This window comes from Elephantulus edwardii, unplaced genomic scaffold, assembly GCF_000299155.1.
Source record: "Elephantulus edwardii isolate Elephantulus edwardi_28Jun2011 unplaced genomic scaffold, EleEdw1.0 scaffold00176, whole genome shotgun sequence".
In the NCBI taxonomy this organism is placed as follows: domain Eukaryota; kingdom Metazoa; phylum Chordata; class Mammalia; order Macroscelidea; family Macroscelididae; genus Elephantulus; species Elephantulus edwardii.
In genome coordinates, this window is record NW_006399926.1 from 4,825,615 (window position 1) to 4,848,606 (window position 22,992).

The window sequence follows — 22,992 nt, forward strand, 5'->3', positions numbered from 1 at the left end:
GGTGCTTCTTGGGAAAGATGGCCAATTACCTTCCATAAAGGTTTACAGCCCCAGTAATCGAGTGGAGGGTCACCGTGAGTTTAAATTGATGCACTGGCAGTGAAGAGAGAGGGATTAGTCCAAGTTGTTGATAGGTGCTGTTGAGTTGAGCATGACTCATAGTAACCCTTTGAACCAAAGGTTGGAACCCTGTCCTATCCTGTGCCATCTTCGTACTTCCTGACACAATATAGCCGATTGCAGCAGTCACTGTGTCAGTCCACCTGGTTAAGGATCTTCCTCTCCTACACAGACTCTCTACCCTTCCAAGCATTATATCCCTCTCCAAGGAATAGCCCCTCCTAGTAACATGACCAAAGTATGTGAGGCAAAAGCTTCATCATCCTTGCCTCCAGAGGTCACTCCGGCTGAACCTTCTCCAAGACATACTTGTTTATTTTGGCCGTCCATGGGAAATTCATTGCTCTTCTCCAACACCACAGCTCAAAGGCATAAATTCTTCTGTCATCCCTATTTATTGTTCGGCTCTCAGATGCATAGCAAATGGTCAGAAAGAGTGTGGCCTCAATCAAATATACCTTAGTCTTCAAACAGACATCATTACTCCTCAGTAGCTTGAGAGATGTCCCTAACTGCAGAGTTTCCCAGTACAGTGTGTCTCATTTCCTGACTGTCGGTATCAAGGGTGTTAATTGTGAATCTAGGTAAGATGACAGTTTCAATCTCTTCTCCATTGTGATACTACCTATCAGTCCAGTGGTAAGAATCTTTGTTTTCTTGACATTGAGATGCAATCCATATTGAAGATACATTCCTTGATCTTCTGCAATAAGTGTTTCAAGTCCTCCTCACTTTTATCAAGCAAGGTGTCATCGACATAATGTGAGTTATTGATGAATTTCCCTCCAATTCTGATGTCACATACCTCTTCATAGAGCCTAGCTGCTTAAATAATTTACTCAGCATGCAGATGGAATAGATAAGAAGAGAGACTACAACCCTGACACACTCCCTTCTTAATTTTAAACCTCAGTGTTCCCCAGCTCTGTTAACACAGCAGCCTCCTGGTTTAACTCTAGGTTTTGAATGAACACAATTACATGCTCTGGGATTTCTGTTCTTCTCAATGTTAGCCATGGCTTGTTATGGTCCACACAATCAAATACCTTTGCTTGGTCAATAAACCATAAATAGGCATTATTCTGTTATTCTTTATTTTCATCTAGGATCCATCTGACATCAGCAATGATATACCTAGCACCACAGCCTCTTCTAAATCCTGCTTGAACTTCTGGCAGTTCTCTAAATACTGTTCTAATCATTTTTTAATAATCATCTTCAGTATTTCACTTGCATGTCATATTCATGATATTATTTGATAGTTTGCTCATTCGATTGGATCACCTTTTTTTTTGAACTGGGAATAAATACAGACCTTTTCCAATCCGTTGCCCAGACAACTGTCTTCCAAATTTCCTGGCAGAGACTATTGTTTTTCAGTTCTCTGAGCTTGAGAAATGTAGAGCAAGTTCTTCCCTTTTTATTCTCCAATTCCAGCTCTCTGCACATTTCATTATACTTTGTCGTCTTGAGTTATCCTTTAAAGTCTTATTTTCAGCTTTTTTTTGCTTTGCCATGTTTTCCCTTTCTTTTGGCTTCTTGATGCTCTAGTGCAATTTTTAGTGTTTCTTCTAATACCCAGTTTTTAAAAAACCAAAACAAAAATATATTTCCATCAAGTCAATCTCAACTCCTAATTACCGTTTTTATGAAGAAATAAATGGTCATTACAGAGGAGAAAGAAAAAAACTAATGGATGACACAAGAGACTCTTAACAATTACACTAGAGCATCAAGAAACCAAAAAAAAAGGGAAAACATCTTGAAGTAGAGATGAATAGAAGATTTCAAAGGGTAGCTCTAGAAGACAAAGTATTATAATGGAATGGGTTGAGAGCTATAATTGGAACATATTTAAAAATTAAGAACTCTACATTTCTCAAACTGAGGGAACTGAAAAGCAAATTTAAGCCTCAAGTCATGGACAATGTGTTGAATGACCCAGAAAGTATCCAAAGAAGATGGAAGGAATACAGAGTCATTGTACCAAAAAGAACTGGCTGACACTGAAAAATTTCAGGAAGTACCACACGAGCTGGAGCAAATGGTAATGAAGAAGGAAGCAGAAGCAAGTATTGAAGACATTGCCAAAAAATGAGGTCCCAGGAATCAATGGGATGCCAATTGATTTGTTTCAGTTAATAGATGCATCCCTAGATGTGCTCACTAGTCTATACAAGGAAATTTGGAGGACAGCTGTTTGGCCAATGAAAGAGGTCCATATTGGTTACCATTCCCAAAAACGGTGGTCCAGTGGAATGTGGAAACTATTGAGCAGTATCATTCATATCACATGCAAGCAAAATAATGCTGAAGATAATTCAAAAACAATTGGGACAGTACATAGATAGGAAACTGCCAGATGTTTAAACAGGATTTAGAAGACACTGTGGTACCATGGATATCATTGCTGATGTCAGATGGATCCTGGCTGAAAGTAAAGAATACTACGAGAATATCTGTCTATGCTTTATTGACCATTCAAAGATGTTTGACTATGTGGATCATACCAAGTCATGGTTAACGTTGAGAAAAATAGTAATTACAGAGCACTTGATTGTGCTTATGCGAAACCTATACGTAGAACAGAAGGCTGTTGTGTGAATAGAGCAAATAACCAACTACATGGTTTAAAAAGTAAGAAGGGAGTGTGTCACTCTCCATACCTATTCAGTCTGTATGCTGAGCAGATTATCTGAGAAGCCGGACTCTATGGAAAGGAATGTGACATCGGGATCGGGGGAGACTCATCAGTAACATACATTATGCAGATGACAAAACCTTGTTTGCTGAAAGTGAGGAAGACTTGAATCACTTGTTTGAGAAGATTAAGGAATTCAGTCTTTAATACGGGTTGCATCTTAATGTCAAGAAAACCAAGATTCTTCTACTAGATTGATAGGTAGTGTCATTAAAGATGGAGAAAAGATTGAAACTGTCAACAGCTTCATCTTACTTGGATCCAGAGTTAACATACTTGGTACAAGCAGTCAGGAAATTAGGAGACATACTGCACTGGGCAAGTGTGCAGTTAGGGACTTCTCTAAATTATTGAGGAGTAAGGATGTCTGTTTGAGGATTAAGGTGCATCTGATTAGGCCATTGTTGTTCTGATCACTTTCTGTGCATTTGAGAACTGGATAGTAAAGAAGGATGACAAAGAAGAATTGATGTCTTTGAGTTGTGGTGTTGGAGAAGAGTACTGAACATTGCATGGAGTGCCAAAAGAACAAACAAGTATGTCTTGGATAGGGTGCAGCTAGAATTCTCTTTGGAGGCAAAGATAATGAGACTTTGCCTCACATACTTCAGACATGTTGATAAGAGAGGCTATTCCTTGGAGAAGGACATGATGCTCAAAAGGTAGAGAGTTGACAAATGAAAGAAAGACCCTGGACCAGGTGGATTGAGGCAGTTAGTGCCACAATGGGCTCTTATGTGTCAGGAAGTATGAAGATGGCACAGGATTGGACAGAGTTCATATCTGTTGCTCCTAAGTTTACTATGGGTTGTACTCGACTCGACAGCACCTAACAATAATAGGAACAACTACCCTTTAAATAAAACACAGCTGCCTCTAGAGTCTTTAAGACCTTCATCTGACCTACTTTGGACATGTTGTGGACATGTTGCAAGGAAGGACCAGATCTTGGAGAGGGATGTCATGCTTGGGAGGATGCCCAGCACAAAAGACGAAGCCGCTCGATGAGATAGACTGATTCAGTGACTGGGGTAATGGGGTAGTTGTGTCAGAGACAATAAGATTGGTACAGGATAGAGCAGGGTTTAGAACTCTTGTGCATAGGGTCATTATGAGTCACAGGTGACTGACTGAACAGCACATAACAACAATCTTCACTTTCACATTAAGGCAAGCATATCAAATCCATCATCTGTTCCACAGGAGAAAGATGTGCAGTCTAGTCGCATGTAGTTTTCATCCTCTGAACACTCACTAGGGTCAGCTGTGAGTCATTTCCAGCTGGACTGCACATAAGCTCTCAGGGAATGTAAAATTTTGTAGTGGTTCTAGAGGAAGAGAAGTACCCTTACCAGTGCTCACAAACATGCTTGGCATTTCTCAAACTGAAAGAATGGGGGGAAAAAACATTTAATCTTCAAGTTGTAATACTAGAGCAAATCATAGTTGCAATACTATGAGCAAAATCTTGAATGATGCATGAAGCAGCAAAAGAAGATGGAAAGGATACACACAGAATATACCAAAAAGAATTGATCTCTGCTCTGTTGGCCTAATGGCAAGATGCTGTGCTGCATTCCGAATGTTCGCGGTTCAGATCCACCAAATGCTCCGCTGCAGAAGGAGGGGCTAATCTCTTCCTGTGCCAGTCGGATCTGATTTAACTGTATGCACACACACACATACACAGAGAGAGAGAGAGAGAAGTGGTCATCTTGGAAAGATTTTTAAACAGTAGCATATGATCAAGAACCAATACTTAAAGTTGTGCTGAAGGAATTGGCTAAGCAAAAGGACCCAAGAATTAATGGAACATTTGACACATTTAAAAGATTCAGCATTTTAATTGGACCTACTTACTCACTAGCATATTCCATGAAATTTAGAACATAGCTATTTGGACAACTGACTGGAAAAGGTCCCTGTTTCTTCCCATTCCCCAAAGTAAAGGATAATCCAACTACAAAAACTATTAAACAATATCATTCACATCACATAAAGTAAAATCTTGCCGAAGATTACTCAGAAGTAGCTGGAAGAGTCCATCGACATATAACTGTTAGAAATTCAAGCATAATTCAGAAGAGGCCAGGTAACAAGGGACATCCTTGTTAGTATCAGATGGATCTTGACTGAGAGCAGAAAATGCCAGAAAGATGTTTGTTTACTTGTGTTTTATTCAGCATGATAAGTACAGATGGGAAGTATCTTTAGTCTGCTCTTTTCCGCAAAGTGCTTGTCTACCAGATAATGTTCTAAATCTGAGCAATCAAATTAAGACAGATTAGGAAGAAAGATTGATCATCCACTTCTGAAATAGCATATCTTCGAAAACCCTATGTAAAATAGATCACACTTTGACTAGCAGAGGTGGCAACTGAGCCTGAGCCCTCAGATATGGAAGCACATAGGAGGAGGAACAGCTGTATTCAGTGACTGTGGTAATGGGGTTAGGTGTATCAGAGACAGTGAGATTGGCACAGGATAGAGCAGGGTTTAGGGTCGTTATGAGTTGCAGGCAACTCGATGGCACATAACAGTAGTAACAAAGACATTTGACTCTGTGGATTGTAACAAATTGTGGATAATCCTGAGAAGAATGGGAATCCTGGAATACATAATTGTGCTAAAGCTAAAGCTATTCATAGACCAAGAAGCAGTTGTCCAAACAGAGTAAGGGAATACTGTGAGATGTGCATTAGATTTTTATCCTTTCTCTGTACATCTTGAATCTGTATGTTAAACAGATCATTTAGTAAACAGGACTATAAAATGATGATTTTGGAATTGGGGTTGGAGGAAGACTTAACAGCCCGATTTATACAGAGGTGGTATATCTTTGCTTATATAAAGTGATGGAGATTTGAAGTTCTTAAGATCAAAGACTGCAGCCTTAAATATGGATTATATCTCAGCATCAGGAAAGTAAAACTCACAACACCTGAACCACTAGGCAAGATCATGATAGATGGAGGAAATACTGAAGTTATCATTGGTTTTATTTCACTTGGATGCACAATCAGTACCTATGATGGTAGTAGTCCAGAAATAAAATACATCTTGCATTGAAGAAATGTGGTGTCCAGGATCTGTACAAAGTTCTAAAGAGCAAAAGGATGTCACTTTAAAGACTAATATGTGCCTGATTTAGGTCATAGTCTTTTCATTTGCTTCCTATGCATCTGAAAGTTGGACAGTGAATTAAGGAAACCAAAGAAAAATTGATATCTGTGAATTGTGTTGGAGAAGAGTACTGAATATCCCAAGGACTGTCAAAATAAAAAATAAGCCTATCTTGAAGGAAGTGCAAACAGTTCTCATTAGAGGCAAGTATGGTAAAATTAATTATACAAAGGCATTTGATTGTGTGGATCACAACAAACTGTAACTAACTCTTGAGAAAAATGAGAATCCCAGAACACTTGGTCATGCTTATGCAAAAACTATACTTGGACCAGGAGACAGTCATAAGAACAGAACAAGGAAATATTTCATGGTTCAGAATTGGGAAGGGTGTTCGCCAGGAATGTGTCCTATCTCCTGTCTTCTCAATCTAGATGCAGAACAGATTATCCAGGCCACTGGGCTCCATGAGGAGAAATGAGGCATCAAGGTTAGAGGAAGACTCATCAACAATCTGCGTTATGTCGATCACATAACCCTGCTTGCTGAAACTGAGCAGGACCTGAAGTGCTTGCTGCAGAGGGTCAAGGACTGCAACCTTCAATATGAATTGAAGCTCAACATCAAGAAGACAAAGATTCTCACCACTGGGCTGATTGGCAGCATCATGCTAGATGGTGAAAAGATTGTGATTGTTAATTAGCTTTAGTTTGCTTGGTTCCACAATCAACACACTTGGTACCAGAAGCCAGGAAATTAGCAGATAAATTGCTTTGGGAAAGTCTGCTGTCAGAGACCTCTCCAAAGTATTGAAGGACAACAATGTCAGTCTGGAGACTAAGTACACCTGATCAGGCCATAGTGTTTGCAGTTACTTGCTATGCATCAGAGAGGTAAACAGTGACGAGGGATGATAGAGGGAGAACTGATGCTTTTGAGCTGTGGTGCTGGAGAAGAGTATTGAATGTACCATGGATGGCTAGGAGAACAAACAGGTTCATTCTAGAAGGGTGAGACCAGGCTGCTTCTTGGAGGCAAGGATTCTGAAGCTTCGTCTGACCTACTTTGGACATGTTGCATGGAGGGACTAGTCTTTGGAGAAGGATGTCATGCTTGGGAAGGTGGAGGGACCGCAGAAGAGAGAAAAACTCGATGAGATTGATTCAATGACTGAGGTAGTGAGGGAGGTGTGTCAGAGAGAATAAAATTGGCACAGGATAGATCAGGATGTAGGGCTGTTGTGCATAGGGTTGCTATGAGTTGCAGATGACTCAATGGCACGTAAGAACAATGGTAAACTATACCTCACATACATACTTTAAGCATTTTGTCAGGAGAGGCCCAGGCTTGGAAAAAATTGTCATTCTGGGAAAAGTCCTCAGCAAGATTGATCAACACAAAGATTCTAAGGATGGCATTAGATAGAGCATGATTTAGATCTCTTCTTTGTAGTGATGCTATGAGTCATAGTTGACTTGATACAACACTTAGAAACTACAGGTAGTGTTGGTGAAATATTATGCAAGAAGATTATTCCTTAAGCGTTTGGAAGAAATGTAAGTGAGTAAATAAGATTATGAACACCCTCTTGCCCCATATCAGCCTTACCCTTCTGGAACAAGTGAGTATTACAGCTTCATCACAAGAGAAAAAGAATGGAAATGTTGAGGATTGATTCCTCATATCTTAAATTGTAACTCTAAATTTATTTTTCATAAAACACTGTTGATACATTTTGGTAAAATCGAATTAATGCTTTTAGAATTGCCCAGTGTCTCAAATATACTATGTGTTAAAAAGTCACATCATTCTGAAAATCCAGTCTTGCATTTAATTTTATTTTTGAAGGAATGAATTTTTGAAGCTAATCTCTGAAAGCTGAGGACTGTTTTAACAGACTCTTGGAGAAGACACATCATAAAAACAAAGTCTTCACTCTGTCTGAAAAAAAATAGCTTCTATAGGTCCTTGTTGCTTTTATTTTCCTCTTTCACTACCAGATTGTTATGTGCCATCAAGTTGAGTATGACTTGTCACGCTATGAACAACAGATCTCAGTATGTGCCATCTTCATCATATTGATATTTCCACTTAGCCCGAAATTCAGTTTTGTAAGAATGAGTAAGATAGATTGCTCAGCAAGAAAAATCATAATTTCTTTGCCATATATAAATGGAGATAAAATTGGAAGCAGAAAGGATGAAGCATTCTTGACATAGTATCCATGTCATAATTGCCTAAATCTTTATGCCATTAAGACAAATTATAATATCTTTGAGATAAGGTATTTGATAAAACATATACTACACTTAAATTGCATGAAACAAATACTACTGTCTTTTGGAATGCTATTCATTTTTTTTTCTATACTAATGATAAGGATCAGCTTTACGGTCTGGGAATCTGCCAATCAGAGTCATAAATGACAGCAGCGGAGTTGGGCTTTTAATAATATCTCTTTAACATGTAGAATTTCATACTTAAGAGTTCCAGATAATCTAAAACATACACAATATATACAAAAGCATACATCATAGACCTTGGATAAGATGGATTTCTCATAAAAAAAAGGAGAACTTATCCTGTGAAGTAAAGTGTGGTAGAAAAGTGATGACTATAAAAAAAAAAAGTGATGACTGTACCCTGTAAGAAATGGAAAACTTGAATGACCCAGAAAAACAAGATAGTGTGTTGAATTCTAGCTCTTAAAAGTTTTTGCAAGACAAAATAATCTTCTCAAAAGTTTAACAGATGAGGCCAGAATCCCAGGTAGCTTATTTAAAAGAAAATAAGTACTGAACTTTGTCTTGCCTGTGCACTCTATCTAATGTAGGTCTAATTATAACCAGAAACAAAAGTTGTTTTCAGTTAAAGATCTATGACAAATACCACTCAGCTTTAAAAATCTGTCAAATTTTTTTCCTATGTTAATACTTGACATTGACTATGCAGAAGATTGCACCCATTTAAACAAAGAGTTTTTTAGTATCTTCTGTAGCATATGCCTCCAGTTAGAACCAGAATGGACTTCTGACTAGAGACATAAAATAGGAAAAAAATCAAGTTACTGCTATTAGTTGCTGTCTGGTTGATTACAACTATTGTGACCCTGTGAAGAACAGATGGGAACTTGACCTTATCCTGCCCCGTATTCACAGTCTCTGTCATAGTTGAACCCTTTGTTTTAGTCATTCTGTTCATCTTGTTGAGGATCTTCCTTTCATTGACACTGTTCATGATGACTTTTTCCAAGGACCCGTACAGCATGCCCAAAGAATGTGAGACATTTCTCCATCTTTTCCTCTAAGGAGCATCTGATTGCTAGATAGACGTGTTCCTTGTTTTTGCCGTTTATGAGATACTCAGTAATCTTCAGTAACTCAGAGAGCTCCTTAACAGTAATTTCCCATGTCACATGTCTTTTGATTTCTTACTTGCTGTTACTAAAAGTGTTGATTGTGGATCAATTGTTGTAGGGGCCATCGAGCTGAGCACGACTCACAGCGACTTTATGAACCAAAGATTTGAACCCTGTTCTGTCCTGCATCATCCTCACACTTCTTGACACATAAGAGCCTATTGTAGAAGTCACAATGTCAAACCATCAAGTTGAAGACCTTCCTCTCCTTTGCCTACCCTCCACACCTCCTTCCTTCTCTAAGGAGTAGCACCTCCTAACAGTATGTCCAATTTATGTGATGCAAAGCCTCATATTCTTGCCTCCAAAGAGCACGCTGGCTGCACCCTCTCCAAGACCTATCTATTTCTTCTCTTGGCCATCCATGGAATGTTCAGTACCGTTCTCCAACACCATAGCTCAAAGGCGTCCATTCTCCTTCTGTCCTCATTCATGGTGCAGCTCTTAGATCATAGCACGTAATCAGAAAGATTATGACCTGAGTCAGATGCACCTTGGTCTTCAAACTGACATCACTACTTGTGGGAAGCCAAATGTTAAACCAAGTGCTTAAGCAAGAATTGAAAGAGTCACAAATGCAAGCTGGAAATCCTCTTGGGTCAGATCACAAGAATAAGACGATATTTCTCCTGAGACAGGTCACAGGAATTAAGCACCAAGGCAGATCTAATGGCACCTGCACTAAATCTCAGTCTGTGTTTGTTTCTCATTCCTGAGATAAGCATAAGGTTGTCAGCAGAGAAAAACATATCTTCATTATTTAAGAATTTTCTCTGTGATTTACTTCCTGGCAATTCTCAATAAAGGTTAGAGAGACACTGGGCTCTGGGCTTCAGTCTTCGAATGCCTTCACTCTCTTCTCTTCCCATTCTTGGTATCCCCATCTCATTCATTTTTCCTGGGTCAACAACTACTACTACTCCTCAGTAATTTGGAAAGGTCCTTAACTGCAGGTATTCCCAGTGCAAAGTGTCTCCTTATTTCCTGAATGCTGGTACCAAGGGTGTTAATTGTGGATCCAGGCAAGATGAAGCTGTTGACAGTTCCGGTCTCCTCTCCATCCAACATGATGCTACCTATTGGTTCAGTGATGAGAATCATTGTTTTCCTGACATTAAGATACAATCCATACGGAAGGCTGCATTCCTTGATCTTCTGCAATACTGCTTCAAGTCCTCCTCACTTTGAGCAAGCAAGATTGTGTTATCTGCATAATACAGGTTATTGATTAATCTCTTTCCAATTCTGATGCCACACTCCTCCTAAGTGTCTAGCTTCTTGGATAAATTTGCTCAGCATACAAATTGAATAGATGTTGAGAGAGAGTAAAACCCTGGAGTACTCCCTTCCTAGTTCGAAACCATGTAGTGTGTTCCCTTTCCCTTGCTCCATTCACACCATAGCCTCCGGGTTCAGGTATAGCATGAGCACAATCAAGTGCTCTAGGATTCCCATTCTTCTCAGTGTTAGCCATGATTTATGATCCACACAGTCAAATGCCTTTCCATAGTCAATAAAGCACAAATAGACATTCTTCAGATATTTCTGACTTTGAGCCAGAATCCGTCTGACATTAGCAAATGATATCCGTGGTGCCACAGCCTCTTCTAAATCCTGCTTGAACTTCTGGCATTTTCCTACCTAGGTACTTTTCCAGCCATTTTTGAATGATGAAATCATTGACTGTTTCAGTCTGTTCTCTATCTGTCAATGTTACCTACTTGTCCAGTGGTGAGAATTTTTGTTTTCCTGACGCTGTGATGTAATTTCATATTAAGGTCTATAGTGTTTGATCTTCTGCTGCAGGTGTTTCAAGAAAGTCCTCTTCACTTTGAGCAGGCAAAGTGGTGTTTTATCATTTAACTCAGGTTGTTGAAGAGTCTTTCTCTTATCCTGATGCCACTTTTTTCTTACATAGTCTGGTTTCTTGAATGATTTGTTCAGCATTCAGATTGAATAGGTACAAAGCATAAGTAGACAACTCTGATGCACACTTTTTCTGACTTGAAACTATGGAGTATTGTTCTAGTTAACAACTACTTCTTGGCCTATGAATAGCTTTTGCATGAGCCTGATTAAATATTCTGAGATTCTCATTCTTCTCAATGTTACCCATTATTAATTGTGATCCACACAGTCACATGTTTTTGCATTGTCAATAAGACCCAAGTGAAAACATTTTTCTGGTATTCTCTCCCTTCAGGCAAGATCTATTTGATGTCAGCAGTGATTTCCTTTGTTCCCTGACCTCTTCTGAATTGAGTTTGAATTTCTGGTAGTTTCTTATCCATGTACTACTACATTTGGCTTTTGTGTAATCGTCAAGATTTTACTTGCATGTAATATTAGTGTTTGATAATATCCATGTTCTGTAGGATCACCTTTTTTATTTTCGACTGAAAACAAGTAAGGCTCTCTTCCTGTCATTTGGCCAGGTAGCTGTCTTCCAAATTTCTTGGAATAGACTAGTGAGCACATCCAGGGCTGCATCTTTTCATTGAAATTTGTCACTGGTATTTATTATATCAATTCCTGGGCTCATATTGTTTGCCAGTTTCTTCAGTGCAGCTTGAACAACGTTGGTTCTTAATCATACACTGTTTCCTGAAATGGCTCCATGCCACTTGGTTCTCTTTGATGTAGTAACTCTATTCTTTCTATCTTCTTTTTTTTTTTGTTTTTTTGTTTGATTGAGTGATTGATTGTGTGTGTGTGTGTGCGCGCGCGTGCATACCGTCAAATTGGATCTTACTGGTACAGGAGGAGATTGCCCCTCCTTCTCCAGCAGGGCATCTGGTGGATTCCAACTGCATGTCTCTGGGATGGCAGTGCAGCTTCTTGCCACTTTCTATCTTCTTTTGATACTTCCTTCATCATTCAAAATTTTGCCCATAGAACCCTCCATCCAGTATTAGATCTTAAGGCTTTGATTTGTTCCATGTTCTTCCATTTTGGTTTTCTAACACCAACCTTTGTATATTTCATTATAATGCTTTGCTTTTTGTTTTCACATTGCTGCTCTTTAGAATTTCTTGTTCAGCTTTCTTACTTTAGTATTACTTCCCTTTGATGTAACTTCTTTATATTTTAGTGCAAGTTTCATAGTCTATTCTAACATAATGTTTTGGTTGTGTGTTTTTTTTTTAATTTAGTATTTCTTTTATATTGCTTTGCATGCACAATTCATACTGTTTTATGTAATCATTCTCATACATTGTCTTTTATAAAGTTAATAACCATTAAACTGTACCCACCATTACCCTGTCTTTACTGGTCCCCACTTTCTCTCACATTTCTTTTACCTCCTCTCTTCATCCACCAGATTGTGCAACCCCATGATTTCTTCCCATCTTCACCTCTCTGTTCTTACCCTTTCCCTTCCTTGGGCTCCCAAACACATTTTACTAGTTATCTTTCAGTTTTGGGTTTTATTTGTTGTGGGTTTTTTGTTGGGTTTTTTTTTTTTGTTATTTTTTTTAGAGTCTTGTGTTTGTCTATCTTTGATTTTTTTTGTGAATTAATTTTAATAAAAGTTTACAGAGACTTTGGATTTCCATTAATTCATTGTTGCACTTTTTCCCCTGCACAACCTTCCCCCCCAGTTAGCTCTTTTCTTTGAAAAGTAAACGAAAAGTTCTTTCATTGTTATATAATCCCTCCCCCCAAGTCCACTCTACTCTGACTCTTGTCATGACAATATTACCTACTCATATATCCCTTTTAAACCGTTCTCTCCCTCATCTGTTTCAATGTAGTATACATAATTTACCCTATCTTTCTCAGTCTCCCTTCATCCCTGATGCCAGTCCTGTTTTACAACAGTGGCACCATTAAGTATTTGTCCTTTTGTGACTGAGATATTTCACTCAGCATAATGTCCTCCAGGGTCATCCGTTTTGAATATTTCATGAGTTCTTTGTTTTTCAGTACAGCGTAGTATTCCATTGTGTGAATATACCACAGCTTCTGTATCCATTTGTTTGTTGATGGGCACTTAGGTTGTTTCCAGCTCTTTGCTTTGTGAACTAAGCCTCGATAAACATGGATATGCATTATCTTTCAGTTTTTACAGTCATGATCTTATGCAGTATTTGTCCTTATGAAATGAGATTGAGGTAGTTCTCTTTCCTTTTTAAAAAAAATTAATGACCTTTTGCCTTCTTTTGTGATGTCCTTGATGTAATGCCATAAGTTGTCTCTCTGGTTGGTCATTGGGATTCAGTGCATCAGTATGTTCTTGAGACGATTTTTTAATTCATTTGGTATAGACTCACAGTCATATCTATTGAGGAATCAAGTAGAGATGGAGAATTCTTTCAGACGGAAAAACTAATTTAATGGAAATTGAAGGAATATAGAAATGTTAAATAATGGGGAGCTCTGGTGGCCTAGTGGCAAGAAGCTGCACTGCAATCCCAGAGGAACACGGTTCGAATCCACCAGACGCTCTGCCGGAGAAGGAGGCGCAATATCCTCCTGTACCAGTCAGATCTGATTTGATGGTACACGCACACAAAATAAAAAAATTAAAAAAAAAAAGAAATGTTAAATAAATCACCAAAATAAACTGCATTCTTTACTTAAGCATGCATATAGTAGGTTAGATGTTGGACTGCTAACTGGAATATTGGCAGTTTGAACCATCCATTCTTGTGGGAGAAAGATGAACATCTCTACAGCTTCCAAAAGTTGATGGTGCATTGCTATGAATCAGTCAGTTTGCTTAATGGCAGTAGGTTTGATTTGGTTTGGTTTATTTTGGGTTTGTTGTTGTTGTTTTTAATTATCACAAAAAACATGAAGCCTTCCTTCTCTGTCTGAGTGACTTCTTTGTTATAACCCTACATTCTCAGCTTTTTTCATCTCTGAGCAGTGGTTGTTCAGTCCATACAAAATACTTTTGAAGGTAGTTGGTCTCATCAGCCTCTCCTTGTTTTATTATTCAACTAACCTGGTTGATTTTAGTAACTCATTTTTGCTCTGTAAAGAAATTAAATTCTGCAACCACTGTGGAAGGCGGTGTGGTGCTTTCTCAAAAAGTTGCAAATAGAGATACAATTTGACCCAGCAATTCCAATACTGGGAATATACCCCAAAGAGACAATAACTGACATCCAGGCAGATATATGCACACCCGTGTTTATCGTGGTTTTGTTCACAATAACAAGGAGTTGGAAACAACCTAAGTGCCTATCAACAAACGAATGGATAGAGAAGCTGTGGTATATTCACACAGTGGAATACTACACTGCATTGAAAAACAAGGAACTCATGCAATATTATTCAGAATGGGTGACCATGGAGGACTTTATGCTTAGTGAAGTATCTCAGTCACAAAGGGACAAATACTGCATGGTGCCACTGTTGTAAAACAGGACTGACCTCGGGGCTAGAGGGAGACTGAGAAAGATGGGTTCAATAACGTATACTGCATTGAAACAGATGAAAGAGAAAACTATTTAAAAGGGATATGTGATTAGGTATTTTTGTCATGACAGGAGTCCAGAGCGAAGGCTGCATAATGGAGTGGACCTGGGGGAGGGGTTGTAAAACAGTGAAAGAATTTTTCTTTTACTTTTCCAAGAGGGTAGTATACTAGAGGGGACGATTGGGAGGCGAGAAAAGTACAACAATGAATGAATGGAAATCCAAAGTCTGTAAATTTTCATTGAAGTTAATAATAAATTTAAAAAAAAATTAATTCCATTCTTGCTTTGACAGCACGTACACTTAACTATAACAATTCAGAGGAGATTCACATGGTCCCTGCTCAAGGATGACAAGCAAATTCATGTAGCGTTTCATGTTTTTAACATATTAAAAAAGGGGGGGGAAATAAATTCCTATCCCAACAATTAGGCATACGTGTTTAAAAGGTATTTATGTCACATTAGCAGATAAGACAAGAAGTCATGAGAAATCGTAGAGTAGAGAGCGTCGCAGAACTAAGGATCTTTAGTGTTAAGGTTTTGAGTGAAATGTTTACATAAGACACATTGCCAGGGAGTTCTGGTAGCCTAGTGGCAAGAATCTGCACTGCAGTCCCAGAGGTGGGTGCATGGTCAAATCCGCCAGATGCTCTGCTGGAGGAGAGACAATCTCCTCCTTTGCCAGTCACATCTGATTCGAAGGTACACAACAAGAATGGGGGGTAAAAAGACACATTACCACCTAAGTACGTGGAAGAGCTCAGAGGAAGTAAATACTGGAAAGATAACTTTTGAATTGAGAAATCAAAGAAAAGTTAGAATTAGAAGATAATGGTCATTGATTGAGGAGCCTAAGACAGTTAGTACTTCAGGTATTCTTGTTATCCCATGGCCTGAACAATGAATTCTCTGTCTAGAGAAACAAGTATAATCCTTTTAATGATGCCTCCCTGCCCCAAAAGACCAAAATAGATGTTATCCAATAAATAGGATTGGCAATATGAAGAGACACCATTAGTTCTTAGTCTTGCCAATACTGGCATCCCCACCAGAAGCCCCCCACTCCGTGACCCTCTCAGGTCTTCTGCTTGGCCATAGGTGTTGCTGCTATAGATGTAGCTAAAGCATAAAAGATGTCCTACATTCTTTTGCTTCTTGTTCATTGGCACCAGAATATCTGTCTCTGCAGCTAGAGCTGTTCAATTTATTGGTAACTTACCATTCCCCCCTGTAAATTGTTGCAACTGGCTGATAACCCTTGTGAAATGATAGCTAACCAGTCCCCTTATGGATAGTCTAATATGCCCCATTCACATATTCCCACCAATTTAAATAACAAAGTCAAACAATGACTTGGGAAAGTCCTATTGAAAGATAAACTGCACAAAATCTATTTTGACTGTGGAAACCTAGGCTCTGCTGCCTTTGCCTTCCTTAATAGAGCTTGTTTTTCCCGCTTGTTTTCATGTAATCACAGCCTAAGTGATTATGGAATACAGCGGACATATTTAAAATTTTCATTAAAATCTCTGTGATAAAAAAATGCATCTCTTATTGTTGTTTCTAAAGCTGATCATTGTCTTTGTATCTTTGACCCTATAGCCTCAGAACAATATTTAGGTAAGAAAAGTGCTTTTGCTAAGATTTGCTGTCATTCATATCTGATGTCATCTTTATCCTAAGATTTAAGTGGCTTTGCTTTCAACTGGATGTATCAGAACAGACCTAAGTTCCCTTGGGTTTCTTTGTTTAAAGAAAATAATTTTTTATGTGAACTCTCTTTTGAAAATGCCTTATTTTTGTTTTTCTTTTATTGACTAGTGAATCAGACCGAGGAAGGCAAACCCCCTCACCAGACATCATTGTTTTGTCTGACAATGAGGCTTCCAGTCCCCGTTCCAGCTCTCGAATGGAAGAAAGACTCAAAGCAGCCAACTTAGAAATGTTTAAGGTAAAGATAAACATACTGTTTATTTCATACCTGATGTTGGAGAATAGCACTGAACATCCCATAGACAGCCAAGGGAACAAACAGATATATCTTGGAGAGGGTGCAGCGGCATGCTCTTTGGAACCAAGAATGATGTTTGGAGGAGCTATTCCTTGGAGAAGGACTTAATGATAGAAAGGGTGGAGGGAGGGTCAATGTAGGAGAAGACAACCCTTGACCAGGTAGATAGACATGGTGACTGCTGCAGTGAGCTCTTGTGTGTCAGGAAGTGAGGATGGTGCAGGATAGAACAGGGTTCTGATTTTTTGTTCTTAGGATTGCTATGAGTCATCTTCGACTTGATGACAACTAAAAAACAACAGTTAAAAAAAGTCCTAGTTCTAGTTTTTCACTGTTTCGTATTTAAATATTCACTGGTGAAAACATTTTAGAGTCATTCTCATCTTCAAGGGCATGGTAATTAGAAGAAGCAGTATCAAATGCAAAAGAATATAGTATAAAATAATCATTGAGTAGAATGTCTTTGTTGTTTGGTGCCGTCGAGTCGTAGATGGCTCATAGCGACCCTGTGAACAAAAGGCCTGACCACAGAATGTCTTTAGAACAGAAAAATTAAAAAATGTGCTGGAGAAGGAGGAGGCAATCTCCTCCTGTTCCAGTCAGATCTGATTTGACGGTACACATAAAAATAATACAATAAAAAAATAAAATAAAAATCTTTAAAAAAAAATTTAAAAATGTAATTCAAATCGCATAAAGTAAGCTCTTGGCCAAAGGAATTGTTTTTATGCACTCTAGTGTCAGTGACTGCATTCCTAAACTAAAGGCCAATAGCTTGAATCCACCAGCTACCCCTCAGGAGAAAGATGGACACTCTCCTTCCATGCGATTCAGTGCCTCTGAAAACCTGCTGAAGGGTCAGCTATGAGTTGGTCCCAACTCAGCAGCACATAACGAGCAAGCAGTTTAAGAGTTTGGAAGGATTCCTAAGTTCTTACATATATTTAGAGAAAACATAGCTTTAAGAGCTGTAGGAATATTTTTGTAAACGAAATAGTAGTGACCCTTTTGGTCATTCTTGCATTTCATTGGGAATTTGATAGTAAGCATTTGTGTTTGATCATTCTGAAACATGTGTGAATACTTGCTGAACATTAGACACTGTACTAGACCACAGAGATATAAAGCGTACAGTCCCATTGCTACTTTATTTCTTAATGTGAGAGATGAATGTGTTCGGCTTTAAAAGTAGGTAATCATCTTTATCTGGGTACATGCTACTATAGCAGACTGTGTCTTTATTTCTCCAGGGGAAGGGCATTGAGGAGCGGCAGCAGCTTATCAAGCAACTCAGAGATGAACTGCGTTTGGAAGAAGCCCGGCTGGTGCTATTAAAGAAACTGAGACAGAGTCAGCTGCAGAAAGAGAATGTGGTCCAGAAGGTAATATGCTCTGGAAATGAGGAACTAGAGAAATGACAGAAAAGCTTAAGTTTTTCCATCTAATTTAATTTACTTAGGCTAGGTACATTTGATTGTGTGGGCTGTTCTTCTCTGGTTCTTGGAAGGGGAGGTGGTTTTTAAGTTTCCTGAGGTGTTAGCGTTTTTTACAACTCTAGGAATAGTCTCTTTTCACAGATGTAAATCAGTCTAATTTCTGTAGTACATCAAATGAAGTCTATGTATATAGTTTGTTTATTTTCTTTTAAGTATATGCAATGAATAAATCATTCATTGTACAGAATTTTGTCATTTGATATCCACCTCGTTTCCGTCATCAAAGCCATGTTTTCCAATTACCAGTCTTTCTTTCTTCCTCATTTTTGTATTTTGCATTCCAGTCACCAGTTGTTATGAATGAATCTTGATTTTATATTTGAACACTAACAGACTACCAAAGTTCGTTGAAATCCTCAATATTTTCATCTTTCCCTTTCATGATTGGTGAATATAGTTGAATAATAGTTGTATTAACTTTTTTTTTTTTTACTTTTTTTTTTAACTTTTCTACTTTGTACAGTTAAGCATTGTACTTTGGGATAGATCTTTTGTTGTTGTTTTTGTTGTTGTGTACCGTCAAATCTGATCCAACTGGCACAGGAGATTGCCCCTCCTCCTTCAGCAGAGCATCTCGTGAATTCAAACCGTGTGCCTTCAGTATTACAATGCATCTTCTTGCCACTAGGTCACCAGCGCTCCCTTGGAATAGATCTTGACATGCAAAACTATTTCTCTTTAGTTTGTTGTCTCCAGCACAGTAGATCATGTGATTGTCTGAGTCAGAATGGCTAATACCAGTCCATCTCAGCTTACTAATGCCTAGCATACCAGTCTTTTTGCATTCCATTTCATTTTTTACATTTTCCAATGTTCCAAGAATCATCCTCTGTTCTAGTTATTAATGGATGTTTAAAAGCTGTTTCTTCTCATTTTGAGTCTTGCTACATCAGCAAATGAAGACTTTTTCATTGAGTGATGTCTTTACTCTGTTGTCATAGACTCTAGTCTAGTGATGACTTTTCCCATGTTAACATGACAGTAGACTCTACTTTGAGGAGGTAGCTCTTTCTCTTTAACATTTCTGCTGCCTTTCAACTGGAAGTGCTCATCTCTCAACAGTATATCCACCAGTGTTCTTCCATTGTCCCTTGGGTATTCAAAGGCACATTATTTCAGAAGTAGATGGCCAGCCCTGCTTCTTAACTGGAAGCTCTACTAAAACTTGTCTGCCATAAATGACCCTGCTGCTATTTGAATTACCACTGGTATGCATCATAGCAACATGCACTCACCACAGTACAGCTAACTGACTTATGAGTGACCAAAACCAGAATAGAGGCTGACAGTGAAATAGACCGTCAACTACTAAAATGTAGTTCAAATTGAAAATCATAAGAACCGAAGTATGCTGTTCAGTAAATCTCAGCTGAAATTAAAATCATCTTAATTAATTAGCTGCATTGACTAATAATGACTGAAGATCAGACCGATTATGGAATGGCATCAAGGAAATCATCCATAAAGAAAGCAGAAGGACATTACAAGGATAAGAGAAGGCAGAAAAGACTTCAAAACTTGCATTGCAATGAAAAGAAACCAAAACAAAGAGATAGAATGGTAGAGTAAGAAAGCTGAACAGAAGATTTTAAGGGTTGCTCAAGAAGAAAAAGTATTATAATGAAATATATGAGAAAAAAAAAAGAAATATATGAAGAGCTAGAGTTAGAACATCAAAGGGGAAGAACATGCCTAACATTTTTCAAGCTAGAAAAAGTGAAGCACAAATTCAAGCCTCAAGTTAGAATATGTGAAGGATTCTATGAATAAAATCTTGAATGATGCAGGAAGCATGAAAAGAAGTTGGAAAGAAGACACAGAGATACACTCCAAAAAAGGTTCACACTGAACCATTTCAGGAAATAGCATCTTATCAAGAGCCCGTAGTGCTGAAGGAAGAAGTCGCAACAGCACTGAAGACAGTAGCAAAAAAATAAAGAACCAGGCCTCTTCCCTCCATATTTTCTTCCAAGGAGGGAGGTACGTCCCTTTGAGAATATAACTTTTTAATAACTCTGTCTTTACTGTTTTACCCTAATTTAAAACAAACAAACAAAAACAACCCAGAAATTGATGGAGTACCAGTTGAAATGTTTCAGGAAACAGATGCAACCCTGGATGTGCTTGCTATCTCTGCCAGCAAATAAGGAAGACTGACTATTTGGCCAGCTCTCTGGAAGAGATACATATTTGTTCCCATTCCCAAGAAGAATGATCCAACAGATTGTGCAAATTATTGAACAATAGCATTAATAACAGATGCTAGTAAAATCTTGATGAAGTTTCCTCAAAAAAAACTATTGGAATAGTACATTGACAGGGAATTGCCAAAAATTTATGCAGAATTCAGAAGAAGTGATGGAACAAGGATTATCATTACTGATGTCAGATGAATCTTTACTGAAAGCAGGGATTACAAGAAAGATGTTGTTTGTTATTGGTATATGCCGTCAAGTTGCCTGTGACCCTATGTTCAGCAGCTCTGAAGCCTGCCCTGTCCTGAGCCTGTCTCACTGATTCTGACACACCAACCCCATTGTCTGAGTTACTCTATCAAGCCATCTCACTGGGGTCTTCATCTCCTGCATTGTCCCTCCACCCTTCTCAGCATGATGTCCTTCTCCAAAGACTGGTCCCTTCTGGCCACATGCCCAAAGTATGTAAAACAGCTTAAAATCTTAGCCTTCAAGGAGAAACTTGGTTTCACCCTCTCCAAGACAGACTTATTTGTTCTCTTGGCAGTCCATGGTATGTTCAAGATTTCTCCAGCAGCACAGTTTGAAGGCATCAATTCTTCTTCTCGATGTCATCCTTAGTCAGTGTTCAGCTCTCTGATGCATAGCAAGTTTATTTTTAAGACCATGGCCTGGGTTAGGCACACCTTACTCTCTAGACTGACATCATTGCTTCTCAGTACTCTGGAGAGGTAGGTCCCTGATAGTAGATTTTCTCAATGCAGATCATCTTTTGATTTCTTGAAGCTCATGCCAAGAGTGTTGATTGTGGAGCCCAGGAAGCCATAATTGTTAACTTGAATCTCTTCTCCATCTATCATGGAGCTGCCATTTAGCCCATTGGTGAGAATCTTTGTCTTCCTGATGTTGAGCTTCAATTCATATTGAAGATTACAGTCCTTAACCTTTTTTTTTAAAAAAATCCTTAACCTTTTGCAGCAAGCACTTCAGGTTCTCCTCAGTTTCAGCAAGCTAGGTTGTGTCATCTGCATAATGTTCGTTGTTGATGAGTCTTCCTCCAATCCTGATGCCACATTCCTCCTCATAAGGTCCACCTTCCCGAATCTTCTGTTTTGCATATAGATTAAACAGGTATGGAGGCAGGAGCCATCCCTAACACACTCCTTTCTGATTTTTTTTCCTGAACTATGCCGTTTCCTTGCTCTGTTCTGATGCCTGCTTCCTGGTCCACGTATAGGTTTCACAAGAGCACAATCAAATGTTCTGGGACTCCCATTCTTCTCAGAGTCAGCCACAGTTTGTTATGATCCACACAGTCAAATGCCTTTGCATAGTCAATGAAACACAGATAGACATTCCTCTCACTTGCTTTGTTTTCTGCCAAGATCCATCTGATATTGGTGATAATGTTTCTAGTACAGCCTCTTCTAAACCCAGCTTGTCTTTCTGGTAGTTCTGTCAATGTACTGTTCGAATTCAATTGTTTCTGGATAATCTTCAGCAGGATTTTGCTAGTGTATGGTATTAGTGATATTGTTTTATAATTCGCACACTCTGTCATGTCTTTTTTTTTTTTGGAGTGGGAATAAATACAGATCTCTTCCAATTAGTTGACCATGTAGTTGTCCTCCAGATTTCTTGGCACAACCTGGTGGGCACATCCAGGGCAGCATGTATTTGTTGGAATATGCCAATTGCTATTCCATCAATTCTTGTGACTTTATTTTCAGACCAGCCTGAACTTCCTCCTTTATCACCATTGCCTCGTTGTTTCTTGAGGAAAGATGTTTACTTGGGTCTAATTTATTATGCAGATGTGTTTGACTATATTAGATCATAACAAATTATGACTAATTTTGAGTAGAAGAGGAATCCCAGAAAATAAAATTGTGCTCCTGCAAAACCTATACATAGACCAAGAAGTAGTTGTGCAAATAGAACAAGAGAACACAGCATGATTTAAAATCAAGAACGGTATACATCAGGGTTGTATCTTTTTTCTGTACCTGTTAAATTTGTATGCTGAACAAATCATTCAAACAGCTGAACTATATGAAGAACAAGACATCAAGGATGTAGAAAGACTCATCAAACAACCTGAGGTATGCAGATAATACAACCTTACTTGCAAAAAGTGAAGAGGACTTGAAAAATTTATTTCAGAACATCAAAGACTACAGCCTTAAATATGGAATACAAATCAGCATCTCGAAAACAAAAAATTTCACCACTGGACCAGCAGGCAGCATCGTGATTGTTGTTATTATGTGCCATATACAACATATACATGCAATATGCAACCGTATACAACAGCCCTATACCCTGCTCTATCCTGTGCCAATCTTACTGTCTCCAACACCTACCCCCATTACCCCAGTCACTGAATCAATCCATCTCATCAAGAGTCTTCCTCTCTTGTGCTGTTCCTCCACCCTCCCAAGCATGACGTCCCTTTCTTTTTTTTTTTCTATATTTTATTAATTTTCATAAACATTTACA

The 22,992-nt window shown here is 38.5% G+C and overlaps 1 protein-coding gene across 1 annotated transcript in view; it reads left to right on the top strand.

The window, feature by feature from the left end:
- The window catches only part of GATAD2B (GATA zinc finger domain containing 2B), a 175,557-nt gene that overhangs the window by 140,025 nt on the left and 12,540 nt on the right, over positions 1 to 22,992 (top strand). The window contains exons 3-4 of the mRNA XM_006895871.1: positions 16,613 to 16,742; positions 18,053 to 18,184. Coding sequence (XP_006895933.1) covers positions 16,613 to 16,742; positions 18,053 to 18,184 — 262 coding nt within the window. The remainder of the gene's footprint in view (positions 1 to 16,612; positions 16,743 to 18,052; positions 18,185 to 22,992) is intronic.